General features: G+C 41.7%; 1 protein-coding gene across 5 annotated transcripts in view; it reads left to right on the plus strand.

The window, feature by feature from the left end:
* Positions 1 to 17,814, plus strand: part of LOC128666479 (RAF proto-oncogene serine/threonine-protein kinase) — a 530,187-nt gene that overhangs the window by 288,398 nt on the left and 223,975 nt on the right. For all 5 annotated transcript variants that reach the window (XM_053721101.1, XM_053721099.1, XM_053721102.1 and 2 more), the window contains exon 6: positions 11,658 to 11,750. In XM_053721101.1, the coding sequence (XP_053577076.1) occupies positions 11,658 to 11,750 (93 nt within the window). The remainder of the gene's footprint in view (positions 1 to 11,657; positions 11,751 to 17,814) is intronic.

The following is a 17,814-nucleotide window of genomic DNA, read 5'->3' on the forward strand; positions in this document are numbered from 1 at the left end:
TTACAACTGTGTATGCTCAGTCAGTGGAATGGGGACTATACAGACTTGTCTCCGAAGATACAAGTAAATCAGAGGACCAGAGGCTCACTCCGTTGGTGGCTGTCCCTGGACAACCTGTCACAAGGGGTGACCTCCCGCAGACCAGAGTGGGTCATTATCACGACCGACGCCAGTCTGATGGGCTGGGGCGCGGTCTGGGGATCCCTGAAAGCTCAGGGTCTTTGGTCTCGGGAAGAATCTCTTCTACCGATAAATATTCTGGAACTGAGAGCGATATTCAATGCTCTCAAGGCTTGGCCTCAGCTAGCGAGGGCCAAGTTCATACGGTTTCAATCAGACAACATGACGACTGTTGCGTACATCAACCATCAGGGGGGAACAAGGAGTTCCCTGGCGATGGAAGAAGTGACCAGAATCATTCAATGGGCGGAGACTCGCTCCTGCCACCTGTCTGCAATCCACATCCCAGGAGTGGAAAATTGGGAAGCGGATTTTCTGAGTCGTCAGACATTGCATCCGGGGGAGTGGGAACTCCATCCGGAATTCTTTGCCCAAATCACTCAACTGTGGGGCATTCCAGACATGGATCTGATGGCCTCTCGTCAGAACTTCAAGGTTCCTTGCTACGGGTCCAGATCCAGGGATCCCAAGGCGACTCTAGTAGATGCACTAGTAGCACCTTGGACCTTCAAACTAGCCTATGTATTCCCGCCGTTTCCTCTCATCCCCAGGCTGGTAGCCAGGATCAATCAGGAGAGGGCGTCGGTGATCTTGATAGCTCCTGCGTGGCCACGCAGGACTTGGTATGCAGATCTGGTGAATATGTCATCGGCTCCACCATGGAAGCTACCTTTGAGACGAGACCTTCTTGTTCAAGGTCCGTTCGAACATCCGAATCTGGTCCCACTCCAGCTGACTGCTTGGAGATTGAACGCTTGATCTTATCAAAGCGAGGGTTCTCAGATTCTGTTATTGATACTCTTGTTCAGGCCAGAAAGCCTGTAACTAGAAAAATTTACCACAAAATTTGGAAAAAATATATCGGTTGGTGTGAATCTAAAGGATTCCCTTGGGACAAGGTTAAGATTCCTAAGAGTCTATCCTTCCTTCGAGAAGGATTGGAAAAAGGATTATCTGCAAGTTCCTTGATGGGACAGATTTCTGCCTTGTCTGTGTTACTTCACAAAAAGCTGGTAGCTGTGCCAGATGTTCAAGCCTTTGTTCAGGCTCTGGTTAGAATCAAGCCTGTTTACAAACCTTTGACTCCTCCTTGGAGTCTCAACTTAGTTCTTTCAGTTCTTCAGGGGGTTCCGTTTGAACCCTTACATTCCGTTGATATTAAGTTATTATCTTGGAAAGTTTTGTTTTTGGTTGCAATTTCTTCTGCTAGAAGAGTTTCAGAATTATCTGCTCTGCAGTGTTCTCCTCCTTATCTGGTGTTCCATGCAGATAAGGTGGTTTTACGTACTAACCTGGTTTTCTTCCAAAAGTTGTTTCTAACAAAAACATTAACCAGGAGATAGTCGTGCCTTCTCTGTGTCCGAAACCAGTTTCGAAGAAGGAACGTTTGTTGCACAATTTGGATGTTGTTCGCGCTCTAAAATTCTATTTAGATGCTACAAAGGATTTTAGACAAACATCTTCCTTGTTTGTTGTTTATTCTGGTAAAAGGAGAGGTCAAAAAGCAACTTCTACCTCTCTCTCTTTTTGGATTAAAAGCATCATCAGATTGGCTTACGAGACTGCCGGACGGCAGCCTCCTGAAAGGATCACAGCTCCTTCCACTAGGGCTGTGGCTTCCACATGGGCCTTCAAGAACGAGGCTTCTGTTGATCAGATATGTAGGGCAGCGACTTGGTCTTCACTGCACACTTTTACCAAATTTTACAAGTTTGATACTTTTGCTTCTTCTGAGGCTATTTTTGGGAGAAAGGTTTTGCAAGCCGTGGTGCCTTCCATTTAGGTGACCTGATTTGCTCCCTCCCTTTATCCGTGTCCTAAAGCTTTGGTATTGGTTCCCACAAGTAAGGATGACGCCGTGGACCGGACACACCTATGTTGGAGAAAACAGAATTTATGTTTACCTGATAAATTACTTTCTCCAACGGTGTGTCCGGTCCACGGCCCGCCCTGGTTTTTTAATCAGGTCTGATAATTTATTTTCTTTAACTACAGTCACCACGGTATCATATGGTTTCTCCTATGCAAATATTCCTCCTTAACGTCGGTCGAATGACTGGGGTAGGCGGAGCCTAGGAGGGATCATGTGACCAGCTTGCTGGGCTCTTTGCCATTTCCTGTTGGGGAAGAGAATATCCCACAAGTAAGGATGACGCCGTGGACCGGACACACCGTTGGAGAAAGTAATTTATCAGGTAAACATAAATTCTGTTTTTAGACACTCTGGTGCCATCCTTCGACCTTTTTGCAGATCTAGCCTTCGGGCTTGAGGGTAGGAGGTCCGAGGTCAGTTAGACTTTTGCCTTTCTGGGGTCAGAAAGATGACCATTTATCTTAACAGCGTCTGGATCAGGTTGTTTAGCCTGTATGCAAAGGATTACCTTGCGATCCAAGGGTACTGGTTACTAATTTCTTAAACTGGTCAGGAGTCTTTCAGACTCTTGGGTTTGAGGCTGCTGCTAGGTACTTTAGGTCTAAGTACTTTAGATGGTGGAAGGCTTTGTCTTGGGTGTGCTGCTATCCATAGGAGGCTGCTTATGAGTTCCTCAGGAAGTTAGATCTTTTGATTGGTTCAGTTTTTTTTTGAAGATTCTGGCTTAAGGACCATGTCTCTTGCCTGGAATGGGCATGGATGGTTCTGCTTTACCTTAGGGTTTGGTTCTCCCGCGTGTCCCTTTTGAAGGGGGCGGGATTTTATATAACTCATGAGAGATTCACATCTGCCTGAGGCTTAAGTTGAGGTCTGACGGGTCCCTACTTGTCTTCTTGGACATCTGATGTTTCCTTGTACACTCCAGTTGTCGTATCAACTGGGCTGGCGATATTGGCCAAAGGGTCTCTCCTCTATTGGTGGGATGGTTACTGTTGCTTTAGTTCCTCCTTTTCTCACCTAGGGTGGGGAATGGGTTCTTGCATGTTCTCCTTGATTTGGAGGTGCCTCAGAGTCTGTGAAGACCCGTGGGTCCTTATTTTTATCGCCCTGTAGGGTTTGTTTATCCTTTCCTTGTGTACTCAGTCACGGTAAGGGAGATTTGGAGTAGAGGTTGGCTCCATCGCACCTGATGCAGGAGGTTGTGGGTTTGTACCCAGGTAAGGCTCCTGCTATGGGCTGGATTCTGGCATTAGGATGCTGTGGGTCAGAATACTTTTCCCTGGGGGAGTGTTCCTTCTTATGGAAGGCTGCAGTGTAGGGTTTTCGTACCAGAGCACGAAGTTCTGTCATGACTCATAGTAGTATACCAGTTTTAGTAGTGGTTAGAGTTCTACTCGGTGGTTTTTGCTTTCTCGCAGATTCATCTTTTTTTCTTCCAGAGGTCTGAGACTCTTGTCTTTGGTCTTTATTTAGCCTTTGGGCTGGGACCGTTACCCTGGAGGGAAGGTTGGGTTTGGTCTGCTCTAGTGTTGATCGTTTACTTTGAGTCTGTCTTCCCCTTCGTTGGAGGGACTCATGGTGCCCATCTCTCTACTGGTGGCGTATGCTGCTGGGATGGGACGCTCCTTGGAGCCCTTTTTTTTTTCTGGTCAGAAGCTTTTGTCAAAATTTTCGATGCTACTCGTGGGTTGAATCCCACGATGACTTAGGGTCAGCTTTGCTGCCTGGAGTTTGGTCATTGTGAGTTCTTGTTTATAGGCGGCTCTGTGTTCTCTGGGAGTATACTGTTTTAGCTGCTAGGACAGTTATCCTGTCTATGCTTGTCTAGCCTGTCTGTTTGACTATACCATAGGGAACTTGCGGTTGCCTGGAGCACCATATGTGGTAGTGTGCTGTGTCAGGGATATGAGGGTGACTTTTTGGTCATCCTAGTGACGGTTTTTCCTGACTCTGGCCTTACTTTTCTGGTCCTTGTTCTTCTAGGGAGTTAGTCTCCCTGGGCAGGTGTCCTGTGGCGACCTTGGGTTGCCCTTGGTTTGATTTGAGCCCTTGTTAAATGGTCCTTTGGATCTCTTATGGGGTTCTTTATTCTCCCTCTAGGGGGTAGATAGAGGTTTCTTCTGTTAAGTGTGATCAGTCCACGGGTCATCATTACTTGTGGGATATTAACTGCTCCCCTACAGGAAGTGCAAGAGGATTCACCCAGCAGAGTTGCTATATAGCTCCTCCCCTCTACGTCACCCCCAGTCATTCTCTTGCACCCAACGACTAGATAGGATGTGTGAGAGGACTATGGTGATATATTTAGTTTTTATATCTTCAATCAAAAGTTTGTTATTTTATAATAGCACCGGAGTGTGTTATTCCTTCTCTGGTAGAATTTGAAGAAGAATCTACCTGAGTTTTTCTATGATTTTAGCCGGAGTAGTTAAGATCATATTGCTGTTTCTCGGCCATCTGAGGAGAGGTAAACTTCAGATCAGGGGACAGCAGGCAGATTAATCTGCAAAGAGGTATGTAGCAGTTTATTATTTTCTGACATGGAATTGATGAGAAAATCCTGCCATACCCTTATAATGTAAACTCAGCCTTGAATGCAGTAGATGTAGCTGATATCAGGCTGTCATGTATGTATATTTTACACTTCAGTTTTCTGGGAAATGGTACTTCTCTGGCTTTTAAACTGTATACATAGACTTAACCTATTTTGCAGGGACTTGCAATAGGTTTTAAATGACAATTAATTATTGAGGTAAAACGTTTTTTTGCTGGCATGTAAAAACGTTTTTTTCTCTGAGGTACTGGGTGAAAAAATGTTTTGGGCACTTTTTTTCCACTTGGCAATAGTTTTGATTTAAATTAGAGCAGTTCACTGATCCCTCTCACTGTTATGTGTGTGGGGGAGGGGCCATTTTGGTGCTTTCACTATGCATCAGAAAAACTCAGTCAGAGGTTCATTTTCTTCCTGCATGATCCGGTTCATCTCTACAGAGTTCAGGGATCTCAAGAGTCTTTTTTGAGGGAAGTAATCATTCACAGCAGAGCTGTGCTGAGGGTATTGACTGTGATATAAAAAACGTTTATTTGTGTATTTTTTTCTGCTGCCTGGGTTAGTTATCATTTGCTGAGGGGAACAATCCTTTGCTAAAACTGTATATTCTGACAAAGATTGATGCTATAACTTAATTATTTTATCTGTTATAATATTTTCTGTGCTTCTTAAAGGCACAGTTCGTTTTCATATTATTTGTAAATTACTTTGAAAAGTATTTCCAAGTTGCTGTTTATTTGCTAGTGTGTTAAACATGTCTGATTCAGAGGAATATCTCTGTGCTATATGTGTTAATGCCAAAGTGGAGCCCAATAGAAATTGATGTACTAAATGTATTGATGCTACTTTAAAAAATAGTCAATCTGTACAAATTGAACAAATTTCACCAAACAACGAGGGGAGAGTTATGCCGACTAACTCGCCTCACGTGTCAGTACCTGCATCTCCCGCTCAGGAGGTGCGTGATATTGTAGCGCCGAGTGCATCTGGGCGGCCATTACAAATCACATTACAAGATATGGCTACTGTTATGACTGAAGTTTTGGCTAAACTACCAGAACTAAGAGGTAAACGTGATCACTCTGGGATGAGAACAGAGTGCGCTGATAATGCAAGGGCCATGTCTGATACTGCGTCAGTTTGCAGAACGTGAAGACGGAGAGCTTCATTCTGTGGGTGACGGTTCTGATCCAAATAAACTGGACTCAGACATTTCAAATTTTAAATTTAAGCTTGAGAACCTCCGTGTGTTACTAGGGGAGGTATTAGCGGCTCTGAATGATTGTAACACAGTTGCAATCCCAGAAAAAATGTGTAGGTTGGATAAATATTTTGCGGTACCGACGAGTACTGACGTTTTTCCTATACCTAAGAGACTTACTGACATTGTTACTAAGGAGTGGGATAGACCCGGTGTGCCTTTCTCACCCCCTCCTATATTCAGAAAAATGTTTCCAATAGACGCCGCCACACGGGACTTATGGCAAATGGTCCCTAAGGTGGAGGGAGCAGTTTCTACTTTAGCTAAGCGTACCACTATCCCAGTGGAGGATAGCTGTGCCTTTTCAGATCCAATGGATAAAAAATTAGAGGGTTACCTTAAGAAAATGTTTGTTCAACAAGGGTTTATATTGCAACCTCTTGCATGTATTGCGCCTGTCACGGCTGCAGCAGCATTTTGGTTTGAGTCTCTGGAAGAGACACTTCAATCATCCACACTAGATGACATCACACACAAACTTAAATTCCTTAAGTTAGCTAATTCATTTATTTCAGATGCCGTAGTACATTTAACTAAACTTGCGGCTAAAAATTCAGGATTCGCCATTCAGGCACGCAGAGCTCTGTGGCTAAAATCCTGGTCAGCTGATGTTACGTCTAAATCTAAATTGCTTAATATTCCTTTCAAAGGGCAGACCTTATTCGGGCCCTGCTTGAAAGAGATTATTGATGACATTACAGGAGGTAAAGGTCATGCCCTGCCTCAGGACAAGGCCAAAGCCAAGGCTAGACAGTCCAATTTTCGTTCCTTTCGTAATTTCAAAGCAGGAGCAGCATCAACTTCCTCTGCACCAAAACAGGAAGGAGCTGTTGCTCGCTACAGACAAGGCTGGAAACCTAACCAGTCCTGGAACAGGGGCAAACAGGCCAGAAAACCTGCTGCTGCCCCTAAGACAGCATGAATTGAGGGCCCCCGATCCGGGACCGGATCTAGTGGGGGGCAGACTTTTCCTCTTCGCCCAGGCTTGGGCAAGAGATGTTCAGGATCCCTGGGCGTTAGAGATCATATCTCAGGGATACCTTCTGGACTTCAAATACTCTCCCCCAAGAGGGAGATTTCATCTGTCAAGGTTGTCAACAAACCTAACAAAGAAGGAAGCGTTTCTACGCTGCGTACAAGATCTTTTATTAATGGGAGTGATCCATCCAGTTCCGCGGTTGGAACAAGGACAAGGGTTTTACTCAAATCTGTTTGTAGTTCCCAAAAAGAGGGAACCTTCAGGCCAATCTTGGATTTAAAGATCCTAAACAAATTCCTAAGAGTTCCATCGTTCAAGATGGAAACTATTCGAACAATTTTGCCCATGATCCAAGAGGGTCAGTACTTGACCACAGTGGATTTAAAGGATGCTTACCTTCACATACCGATTCACAGAAGTCATTACCGGTATCTAAGGTTTGCCTTTTTAGACAGGCATTACCAGTTTGTAGCTCTTCCATTCGGACTGGCTACGGCTCCAAGAATCTTCACAAAGGTTCTGGGCACTCTTCTGGCGGTACTAAGACCGCGAGGAATTTCAGTAGCTCCGTACTTAGACGACATACTGATACAAGCTTCAAGCTTTCAAACTGCCAAATCTCATACAGAGATAGTACTGGCATTTCTAAGGTCGCATGGATGGAAAGTGAACGAAGAGAAAAGTTCTCTCTTTCCACTCACAAGAGTTCCCTTCCTGGGGACTCTGATAGATTCTGTAGAAATGAAGATTTACCTGACAGAGGAAAGGTTAACAAAACTTCAAAATGCATGCCGTGTCCTTCATTCCATTCAAGAGACCAGAAATTCTCTTCTATGGTGGCTTTCTCGGCCACATCTGTCCAGGGGAATGCCATTCAGCAGGCCAGACTGGTCAATTGTAACAACAGACGCCAGCCTACTAGGTTGGGGCGCTGTCTGGAATTCTCTGAAGGCTCAGGGACTATGGAATCAGGAGGAGAGTCTTCTTCCAATAAACATTCTGGAATTGAGAGCAGTCCTCAATGCTCTTCTGGCTTGGCCCCAGTTAGCAACTCGGGGGTTCATCAGGTTCCAGTCGGACAACATCACGACTGTAGCTTATATCAACCATCAGGGAGGGACAAGAAGCTCCCTAGCAATGATGGAAGTATCGAAGATAATTCGCTGGGCAGAGTCTCACTCTTGCCACCTGTCTGCAATCCACATCCCGGGAGTGGAGAACTGGGAGGCGGATTTCTTAAGTCGTCAGACTTTTCATCCGGGGGAGTGGGAACTTCATCCAGAGGTCTTTGCCCAAATACTTCCACGTTGGGGCAAACCAGAGATAGATCTCATGGCGTCTCGACAGAACGCCAAGCTTCCGCGCTACGGGTCCAGATCCAGGGATCCGGGAGCGGTCCTGATAGATGCCTTGACAGCACCATGGACCTTCAGGATGGCTTATGTGTTTCCACCTTTCCCGATGCTTCCTCGATTGATTGCCAGAATCAAACAGGAGAAAGCATCAGTGATTCTAATAGCGCCTGCATGGCCACGCAGGACTTGGTATACAGATCTGGTGGACATGTCATTCTGTCCACCTTGGTCGTTACCTCTGAAACAGGACCTTCTGATTCAGGGTCCTTTCAAACATCAAAATCTAACTTCTCTGAAGCTGACTGCTTGGAAATTGAACGCTTGATCTTATCAAAGCATGGTTTTTCTGAGTCAGTTATTGATACCTTAATACAGGCTAGGAAGCCTGTCACCAGAAAGATTTACCATAAAATATGGCGTAAATACCTATATTGGTGCGAATCCAAAGGTTACTCTTGGAGTAAGGTTAGGATTCCTAGGATATTGTCTTTTCTACAAGAAGGTTTAGAAAAGGGGTTATCCGCTAGTTCCTTAAAGGGACAGATCTCAGCTCTGTCCATTCTGTTACACAAGCGTCTGTCAGAAGTTCCAGACGTTCAGGCTTTTTGTCAGGCTTTGGCCAGGATTAAACCTGTGTTTAAAGCTGTGGCTCCACCATGGAGTTTAAACCTTGTTCTTAACGTTTTACAGGGTGTTCCGTTTGAACCCCTTCATTCCATTGATATAAAGTTGTTATCTTGGAAAGTTCTATTTTTAATGGCTATTTCCTCGGCTCGAAGAGTCTGAGTTATCTGCCTTACATTGTGATTCTCCTTATTTGATTTTTCACTCGGATAAGGTAGTTCTGCGTACTAAGCCTGGGTTCTTACCTAAGGTAGTCACTAACAGGAATATCAATCAGGAGATTGTTGTTCCATCCTTGTGCCCAAATCCTTCTTCGAGGAAGGAACGTCTTTTGCACAATCTGGATGTAGTTCGTGCCCTTAAATTTTATTTACAGGCAACTAAAGATTTTCGACAAACGTCTTCCCTGTTTGTCGTTTACTCTGGTCAGAGGAGAGGTCAAAAAGCTTCTGCTACCTCTCTCTCTTTTTGGCTTCGTAGCATAATTCGTTTAGCTTATGAGACTGCTGGACAGCAGCCTCCTGAAAGAATTACAGCTCATTCCACTAGAGCTGTGGCTTCCACTTGGGCCTTTAAGAATGAGGCCTCTGTTGAACAGATTTGCAAGGCTGCAACTTGGTCTTCGCTTCATACTTTTTCCAAATTTTACAAATTTGACACTTTTGCTTCCTCGGAGGCTATTTTTGGGAGAAAGGTTCTTCAGGCAGTGGTTCCTTCTGTATAAAGAGCCTGCCTATCCCTCCCGTCATCCGTGTACTTTTGCTTTGGTATTGGTATCCCAGAAGTAATGATGACCCGTGGACTGATCACACTTAACAGAAGAAAACATAATTTATGCTTACCTGATAAATTCCTTTCTTCTGTAGTGTGATCAGTCCACGGCCCGCCCTGTTTTTTAAGGCAGGTAAATATTTTTTAAATTATACTCCAGTCACCACTACACCCTTGGCTTCTCCTTTCTCGTTGGTCCTTGGTCGAATGACTGGAGGTGACGTAGAGGGGAGGAGCTATATAGCAACTCTGCTGGGTGAATCCTCTTGCACTTCCTGTAGGGGAGCAGTTAATATCCCACAAGTAATGATGACCCGTGGACTGATCACACTACAGAAGAAAGGAATTTATCAGGTAAGCATAAATTATGTTTTTCTTGGCCTTTTTAGGTCGGGGGTACTTTCCGTGGGAGTCGAGAGCTGCAGGGCTGGCTCCTCTGAGGTTTTTGTGCTCGGCAGACTGTCTGAGTGGTCTTTAGGACGGCTTTGCAGGTTGTGTAACTGATGAGCAGTTTCCTGGGCTCCCGGTTTTTCCCCTGTAGTTTCTAATTTTTTATTGCGTCGGGTAATTTCAGGCTGTGGTGCCTTGCGAAGGGGCTGTCTTTTTGTACACACTCTTTGTTTGCATTCAGTGTCCTCTAACTTGGGTATTGTTTTCCCAAAAGTAATGAATACAGCTGTGGACTCTTCCCGTTTAAGAAGAAAAACATAAATTCTGCTTACCTGATCATTTTCTTTTCTTCTGAAATGAAGAGTCCACAGCTCCCGCCCGCGTTTTTATCTATGAGGCGGCAATACATTTTTGGTCTTCTGGCACCTTTTTTCACCCTGATATTTCTCCTACTGTTCCTTGTTCCCTTGGCAGAATGACTGGGGGATGAGGGAAGTGGGGGAGGTATTTAAGCCTTTGGCTGGGGTGTGTCTGCCTTCTCCTGGTGTCTAGGTTCTGAATTCCCAAAAGTAATGAACGCAGCTGTGTAATCTTCCCGTTAGAAGAAAAGAAAATTATCAGGTAAGCACAATTTGTTTTTAATCACTATATTCGTTTTTTTAAATGTAATGTACAGGTATACCTCACTTTACAGCACTTCACTTTACAGCGCTTTGTGGAGCTGAAGTTCAACCTCCAAGGATTTTGATAGTGCATTAATCATTGTGAGATTGCGAGAAAAGTGTCTGGCACCATTTTGTTATGCTTAGTTCACTCTGTTTATGCCCTTACAGTGCAATCTGTGTCTCAGTGCTATAGTCTGGCAAATTTTACTACAGTAATTGTCACTATTTTACAGGTACAGTATTTATTAAATGCTGTGCTGTGCTAGTGTTAAACTAAATGTAGCAACTATTGCACCCCTAATATGTTTGTTCAAACATGTTTTTAAAGACACACTGGCAACTGAAAAGAAAGCTAAAACTGCGTTTTCACTTTAAGGCGGTTTGCACTTTACAGCGGCGCTCCGGTCCCTAAGCCGCTGTATGAGCGGTGTATACCTGTACATTCCATGAAGCCTTTTATCTCCCCCCACCCCCTTTTTTTTCTTTGTAGAGCTTTTTTTAAACTCCAGCCTTTTATGACTGAAGGCTTATTACAGTTTTGTTACTATATTCTGCAGATTATGCAGATTTGTCTGCATTGGTTCTTTGACTGTTTCTACACTTTTTCTTCCTGTGGAAGTTTGCTTTCAATCTTTATGATCTGTTATAAGTAACCCACTTTGTATTGGATCATCTCTTTTGTGTACCGTCATTCTATGTAAATAAAGATTTACAACAATTTACTAGTGTATGAAGGCAAGTGTGAAGTGTTTGACGAACAGCTCTTATGATAAGGATTTTAAATAATAATAAGACTGTCTGAGAAAATGTTCAATTGTACAAATGTTTTTATATTTTTTAGACCACTACAAGTGTTAGTAGACCATAGTATTTATATATATATATATATATATATATATATATATATATATATATATATATATATATATATATATGTGTGTATTGTAGATTTTACTGTTTTCTATGTTTTTTTATCTGTGTTCATTTCTGGCTGTTCTTTGCCCACAGATTATTTCCCAATTCAAACAATGGTGATGGAACCCCTGTGTTTCCTTCAATGACACAAAGGCGAATGAGGGAATCTGTCCGTATTCCTGCTGGGTAACCCCTTGTTTATTTTATATTGTTTATAGTTCTTTCATTATTAGCAATTTAAACGTTCTGACTACCAAAAACTACATTTGTCAAGTGAATAGGATCTATGAAATTACTTAGATTTTTACACTAACCAGCAAGTGAGTACTTTATTGGCTAGTGGTTTTCAATACAATTGTCCTGAATGTCAGGCTTGTATTCTAGGTTGGGAGGAAACACTACAAAATCAATTAATTAATTGCCAATAAGTTTGTTAGAACTTGGAGCAGATTTTACATAAGTAAAAGGTCTCTTGAGCAGTAATTTAGCAGTCTGTTGTATCAGATAACAGGCTTTTGAATTGGCCTGCTTATGTATGAAGCCAAAGAGATGTTATAATGCAGTGGTACATTATTATTTTTGTCTGGCCACTGCCCTTGTTAGTTCCATAATTTCATTTTATTTAAATACAATTTTTTAGTTAAATTAATTAAAATATTATTTTGATATTGTAATACAAGCTTTTTTTAAGGTGATAGTCACTGTAAAACAGTCTTGTATACCATATTTAGTAATTAATTCACTATACAAAAAATGTGCTAATGTGATGGAAGGGCTTGATAAAGTGATACCAGTTTCTCAATGTCTGGTTTTATGTCACTTTGGAGGAGTCTTAAACCACCACGTTTAGAAATCTGGAGTTGAGTTCTTCGCTTGGAGCATAGTTGAACTGCACCAATAAACGTTATGGAAAATGTATTCTACTTCCCAAAATGTTATGTAATGTACACAGCACAGTTTATTTTCTGGTGACCAGAAGAGTCGAGTGCCATTGTCAGGTGTGTTCAGGGGTATTCAGGCACAACAGGCCTTTTACTATGTTTCCTGCTACTACACAGTAATACTGAACTGTTCAGTAAATGTGCTAATGCACAGCACTGATGAAACAAAGAATGTGTGCCTTCTGTACAAGTGGCTACACTCTATTGCATTAAGTTTAGGATAAACCTAAATTTACCATAAAAGAAAGCCTTAAAAGCAGAGTGGTAAAATGGCAAATACAAAGCAAGAACGTTAGTTTAGTTTTAGACATCTAGACAAAAGCACAACTAATTATGATCACTGAGATTAAAGGAACCCACTGAAATCCTCTTCCACTCCTTACCTACCAATGCCCCCTATAATAATTCCAGCGCCTCCTTCCTTCTCTCATACTTATCAATGCCCCCCTCCGTAATCTCACCGCCCGCAGGGAGCACTATTGCCCACTTTGGGAATCACTGCTTTATTGGGAAGAAATATATATTTGTATAACACAGTGCATGTACTTGTATACCTGTTAATGCAATATTTATTTTTATTCAAATATTATAGTAAAAGCAAGCAGTGCTGGAGTAAACATTCATGAATTCAGTACTTTATAGATACAGATACAAAATTTTTAATTGTGCTATAGACATCCTTAAAGGGACACTGAACCCACATTTTTTTCTTTCATGATTCAGATAGAGCATGCAAATTTAAGCAACTTTCTAATTTACTCCTATTATCAATTTTTCTTTGTTCTCTTGCTATCTTTATTTGAAAGATAAGGCATCTAAGCTTTTTTTGTTCAGAACTCTGGACAGCACTTTTTTATTGGTGGATGTATTTATTCACCAATCAGCAAGAACAACCCAGGTTGTTCACCAAAAATGGGCCGGCATCTAAACTTACATTCTTGCATTTCAAATAAAGATACCAAGAGAATGAAGAAAATTTGATAATAGGAGTAAATTAGAAAGTTGCTTAAAATGTCATGCTCTATCTGAATCTAGAAAGAAAAAAAAATTGGGTTCACTGTCCCTTTAACATATGCAAGTTTTTTTGTGAAACTTTTAAATAAGTGGTATTATCATTTGCATTTTTGACTCCATTACCTTCAAGTGTCCACTTCCTCAAACCTAGTCATGTTATATATCTTAAATCCTGAACTTTTTTTATTAATTGAAGTATCTCGGTCCATTGCATTTTTGTATATGCATGCATGCCACAGATCTTCATTTTTAAAAATGGGAAAACCCTATAATCTTCATTTTTATTTTCAGATCTGGGACCCTTTCTTACAGTGCTAACAATGTGTAGTCAATAACTTGACCCAAAACACAAACCAAAAACACTTATTAAAGGTTTACTACTGTAAGTAATTTGGTACCATTATGTTAAGACAGATACTTTATTCACTACTAATTAAATTAGAGGTTAGTATAAACAGCGCAATAGATACGCAGTTTCATCGTACAATTGGTCATCTAACTGTTAATTCTCTCTTACAGATCTTAAATAAATATATACTGGTTTATATGTAAGCCCACTGCTCCCCCAATGTTGGGATTTTTTAAACTCAGTAGGTTTGTTAGTATTAAAAGTTGGTTTATACAGCTCTCAAACAGTGAAAATTAAATTGCACTGATATAATACGGTACACTAAATGTTTTTATTGTGGTTCATTAAAGGGACAGTCTAGTCAAAATAAAACTTTCATGATTCAGATAGGGCAACTTTACTTTCCAATTTACTTTTCTCTTGTTAAGTGTATCCAGTCCACGGATCATCCATTACTTATGGGATATTCTCCTTCCCAACAGGAAGTTGCAAGAGGATCACCCACAGCAGAGCTGTTATATAGCTCCTCCCCTAACTGCCATATCCAGTCATTCTCTTGCAACCCTCAACAAAGATGGAGGTCGTAAGAGGAGAGTGGTGTTTTATACTTAGTTTATTTCTTCAATCAAAAGTTTGTTATTTTTAAATGGTACCGGAGTGTGCTGTTTATCTCAGGCAGTATTTAGAAGAAGAATCTGTCTGCATTTTCTATGATCTTAGCAGAAGTAACTAAGATCCATGGCTGTTCTCACATATTCTGAGGAGTGAGGTAACTTCAGAGAGGGAATGGCGTGCAGGTTTTCCTGCAATAAGGTATGTGCAGTTAATATTTTTCTAGGGATGGAATTTGCTAGAAAATGCTGCTTATACCGGATTAATGTAAGTAAAGCCTTAAATGCAGTGATAGCTACTGGTATCAGGCTTATTAATAGAGATGCATACTCTTATAAAAATGTAATATAAAACGTTTGCTGGCATGTTAATCGTTTTTATATGTATTTGGTGATAAAACTTATTGGGGCCTAGTTTTTTTCCACATGGCTGGTTTGATTTCTGCCTAGAGACAGTTTCCTGAAGCTTTCCACTGTTGCAATATGAGTGGGAAGGGCCTATTTTAGTGCTTTTCTTTGCAGCTAAAAATACTGACAGAGACATTCAGCTTCCCTCTGCATGATACAGGACTGAGGGGCTCAAAAGGCTTCAAAGTCGTGTTTGAGGAGGGTAACAATCACAGTAGACTCTGGCAGTTGTTGTGACTGTGTTTAAAAAACGTTTTTGTCATTTATTATTCTGTTTTAGTTATTATGGGGTTAATCATCCATTTGCAAGTGGGTGCAATGCTCTGCTGACTTGTTACATACACTGTAAAAATTTTGTTAGTGTAACTGCCTTTTTTCACTGTTATTTCAAATTTTGTCAAAATTTGTTTCTCTTAAAGGCAAAGTAACGTTTTTTATATTGCTTGTTAACTTGCTTTAAAGTGTTTTCCAAGCTTGCTAGTCTCATTGCTAGTCTGTACAAACATGTCTGAAACAGAGGATACTTGTTCATTATGTTTAAAAGCCATGGTGGAGCCCCATAGGAGAATGTGTACTAAATGTATTGATTTCACCTTAAACAGTAAAGATCAGTCTTTATCTATAAAAGAATTGTCACCAGAGGGGTCTGTCGAGGGGGAAGTTATGCCGACTAACTCTCCCCACGTGTCGGACCCTTCGCCTCCCGCTCAAGGGACGCACGCTAATATGGCGCCAAGTACATCAGGGACGCCCATAGCGATTACTTTGCAGGACATGGCTGCAATCATGAATAATACCCTGTCAGAGGTATTATCCAGATTGCCTGAATTGAGAGGCAAGCGCGATAGCTCTGGGGTTAGACGAGATACAGAGCGCGTAGATGCTGTAAGAGCCATGTCTGATACTGTGTCACAATATGCAGAACCTGAGGACGGAGAGCTTCAGTCTGTGGGTGACGTCTCTGAATCGGGGAGACCTGATTCAGAGATTTCTAATTTTAAATTTAAGCTTGAGAACCTCCGTGTATTGCTTGGGGAGGTATTAGCTGCTCTGAATGACTGACACAATTGCAGTGCCAGAGAAATTGTGTAGGCTGGATAAATACTATGCAGTGCCGGTGAGTACTGATGTTTTTCCAATACCTAAAAGGCTTACAGAAATTATTAGTAAGGAGTGGGATAGGCCCGGTGTGCCCTTTTCCCCACCTCCTATATTTAGAAAAATGTTTCCAATAGATGCCACTACACAGGACTTATGGCAGACTGTCCCTAAGGTGGAGGGAGCAGTTTCTACTTTAACAAAGCGTTCCACTATCCCGGTTGAGGACAGTTGTGCTTTTTCAGATCCAATGGATAAAAAATTAGAGGGTTACCTTAAGAAAATGTTTATTCAACAAGGTTTTATTTTACAGCCCCTTGCATGCATTGCGCCTGTCACTGCTGCGGCGGCATTCTGGTTTGAGGCCCTGGAAGAGGCCATCCATACAGCTCCATTGACTGAAATTGTTGACAAGCTTAGAACTCTTAAGCTAGCTAACTGATTTGTTTCTGATGCCATTGTTCATTTGACTAAACTAACGGCTAAGAATTCCGGATTCGCCATCCAGGCGCGTAGGGCGCTATGGCTCAAATCCTGGTCAGCTGATGTGACTTCAAAGTCTAAATTACTCAACATTCCTTTCAAGGGGCAGACCTTATTCAGCCTGGTTTGAAATAAATTATTGCTGACATTACTGGAGGTAAGGGTCATACCCTTCCTCAGGACAGGGCCAAATCAAAGGCCAAACAGTCTAATTTCTCCAACATAGGTGTGTCCGGTCCACGGCGTCATCCTTACTTGTGGGATATTCTCCTCCCCAACAGGAAATGGCAAAGAGCCCAGCAAAGCTGGTCACATGATCCCTCCTAGGCTCCGCCTTCCCCAGTCATTCTCTTTGCCGTTGTACAGGCAACATCTCCACGGAGATGGCTTAGAGTTTTTTAGTGTTTAACTGTAGTTTTTATTATTCAATCAAGAGTTTATTTTAAAATAGTGCTGGTATGTACTATTTACTCTGAAACAGAAAAGAGATGAAGATTTCTGTTTGTAAGAGGAAAATGATTTTAGCAACAGTTACTAAAATCGATGGCTGTTCCACACAGGACTGTTGAGAGGAATTAACTTCAGTTGGGGGAACAGTGAGCAGACTTTTGCTGCTTGAGGTATGACACATTCTAACAAGACGATGTAATGCTGGAAGCTGTCATTTTCCCTATGGGATCCGGTAAGCCATTTTATTACAGACAGTAAATAAGGGCTTCACAAGGGCTTTTTAAGACTGTAGACATTTTCTGGGCTAAATCGATTTATATATAAACATATTTTATACTCCATAGCCTTGAGGAATTATTTTAATCTTGGGAATTTTGTAAAATAACCGGCAGGCACTGTATTGGACACCTTATTCTCTAGGGGCTTTCCCTAATCATAGGCAGAGTCTCATTTTCGCGCCTGTATTGCGCACTTGTTTTTGAGAAGCATGACATGCAGATGCATGTGTGAGGAGCTCTGATACATAGAAAAGACTTTCTGAAGGCGTCATTTGGTATCGTATTCCCCTTTGGGCTTGGTTGGGTCTCAGCAAAGCAGATACCAGGGACTGTAAAGGGGTTAAATATAAAAACGGCTCCGGTTCCGTTATTTTAAGGGTTAAAGCTTCCAAATTTGGTGTGCAATACTTTTAATGCTTTAAGACACTGTGGTGAAATTTTGGTGAATTTTGAACAATTCCTTCATACTTTTTCGCAATTGCAGTAATAAGTGTGTTCAGTTTAAAATTTAAAGTGACAGTAACGGTTTTATTTTAAAACGTTTTTTGTACTTTGTTATCAAGTTTATGCCTGTTTAACATGTCTGAACTGCCAGATAGACTGTGTTCTGAATGTGGG

This window comes from Bombina bombina, chromosome 7, assembly GCF_027579735.1.
Source record: "Bombina bombina isolate aBomBom1 chromosome 7, aBomBom1.pri, whole genome shotgun sequence".
Taxonomy (NCBI): domain Eukaryota; kingdom Metazoa; phylum Chordata; class Amphibia; order Anura; family Bombinatoridae; genus Bombina; species Bombina bombina.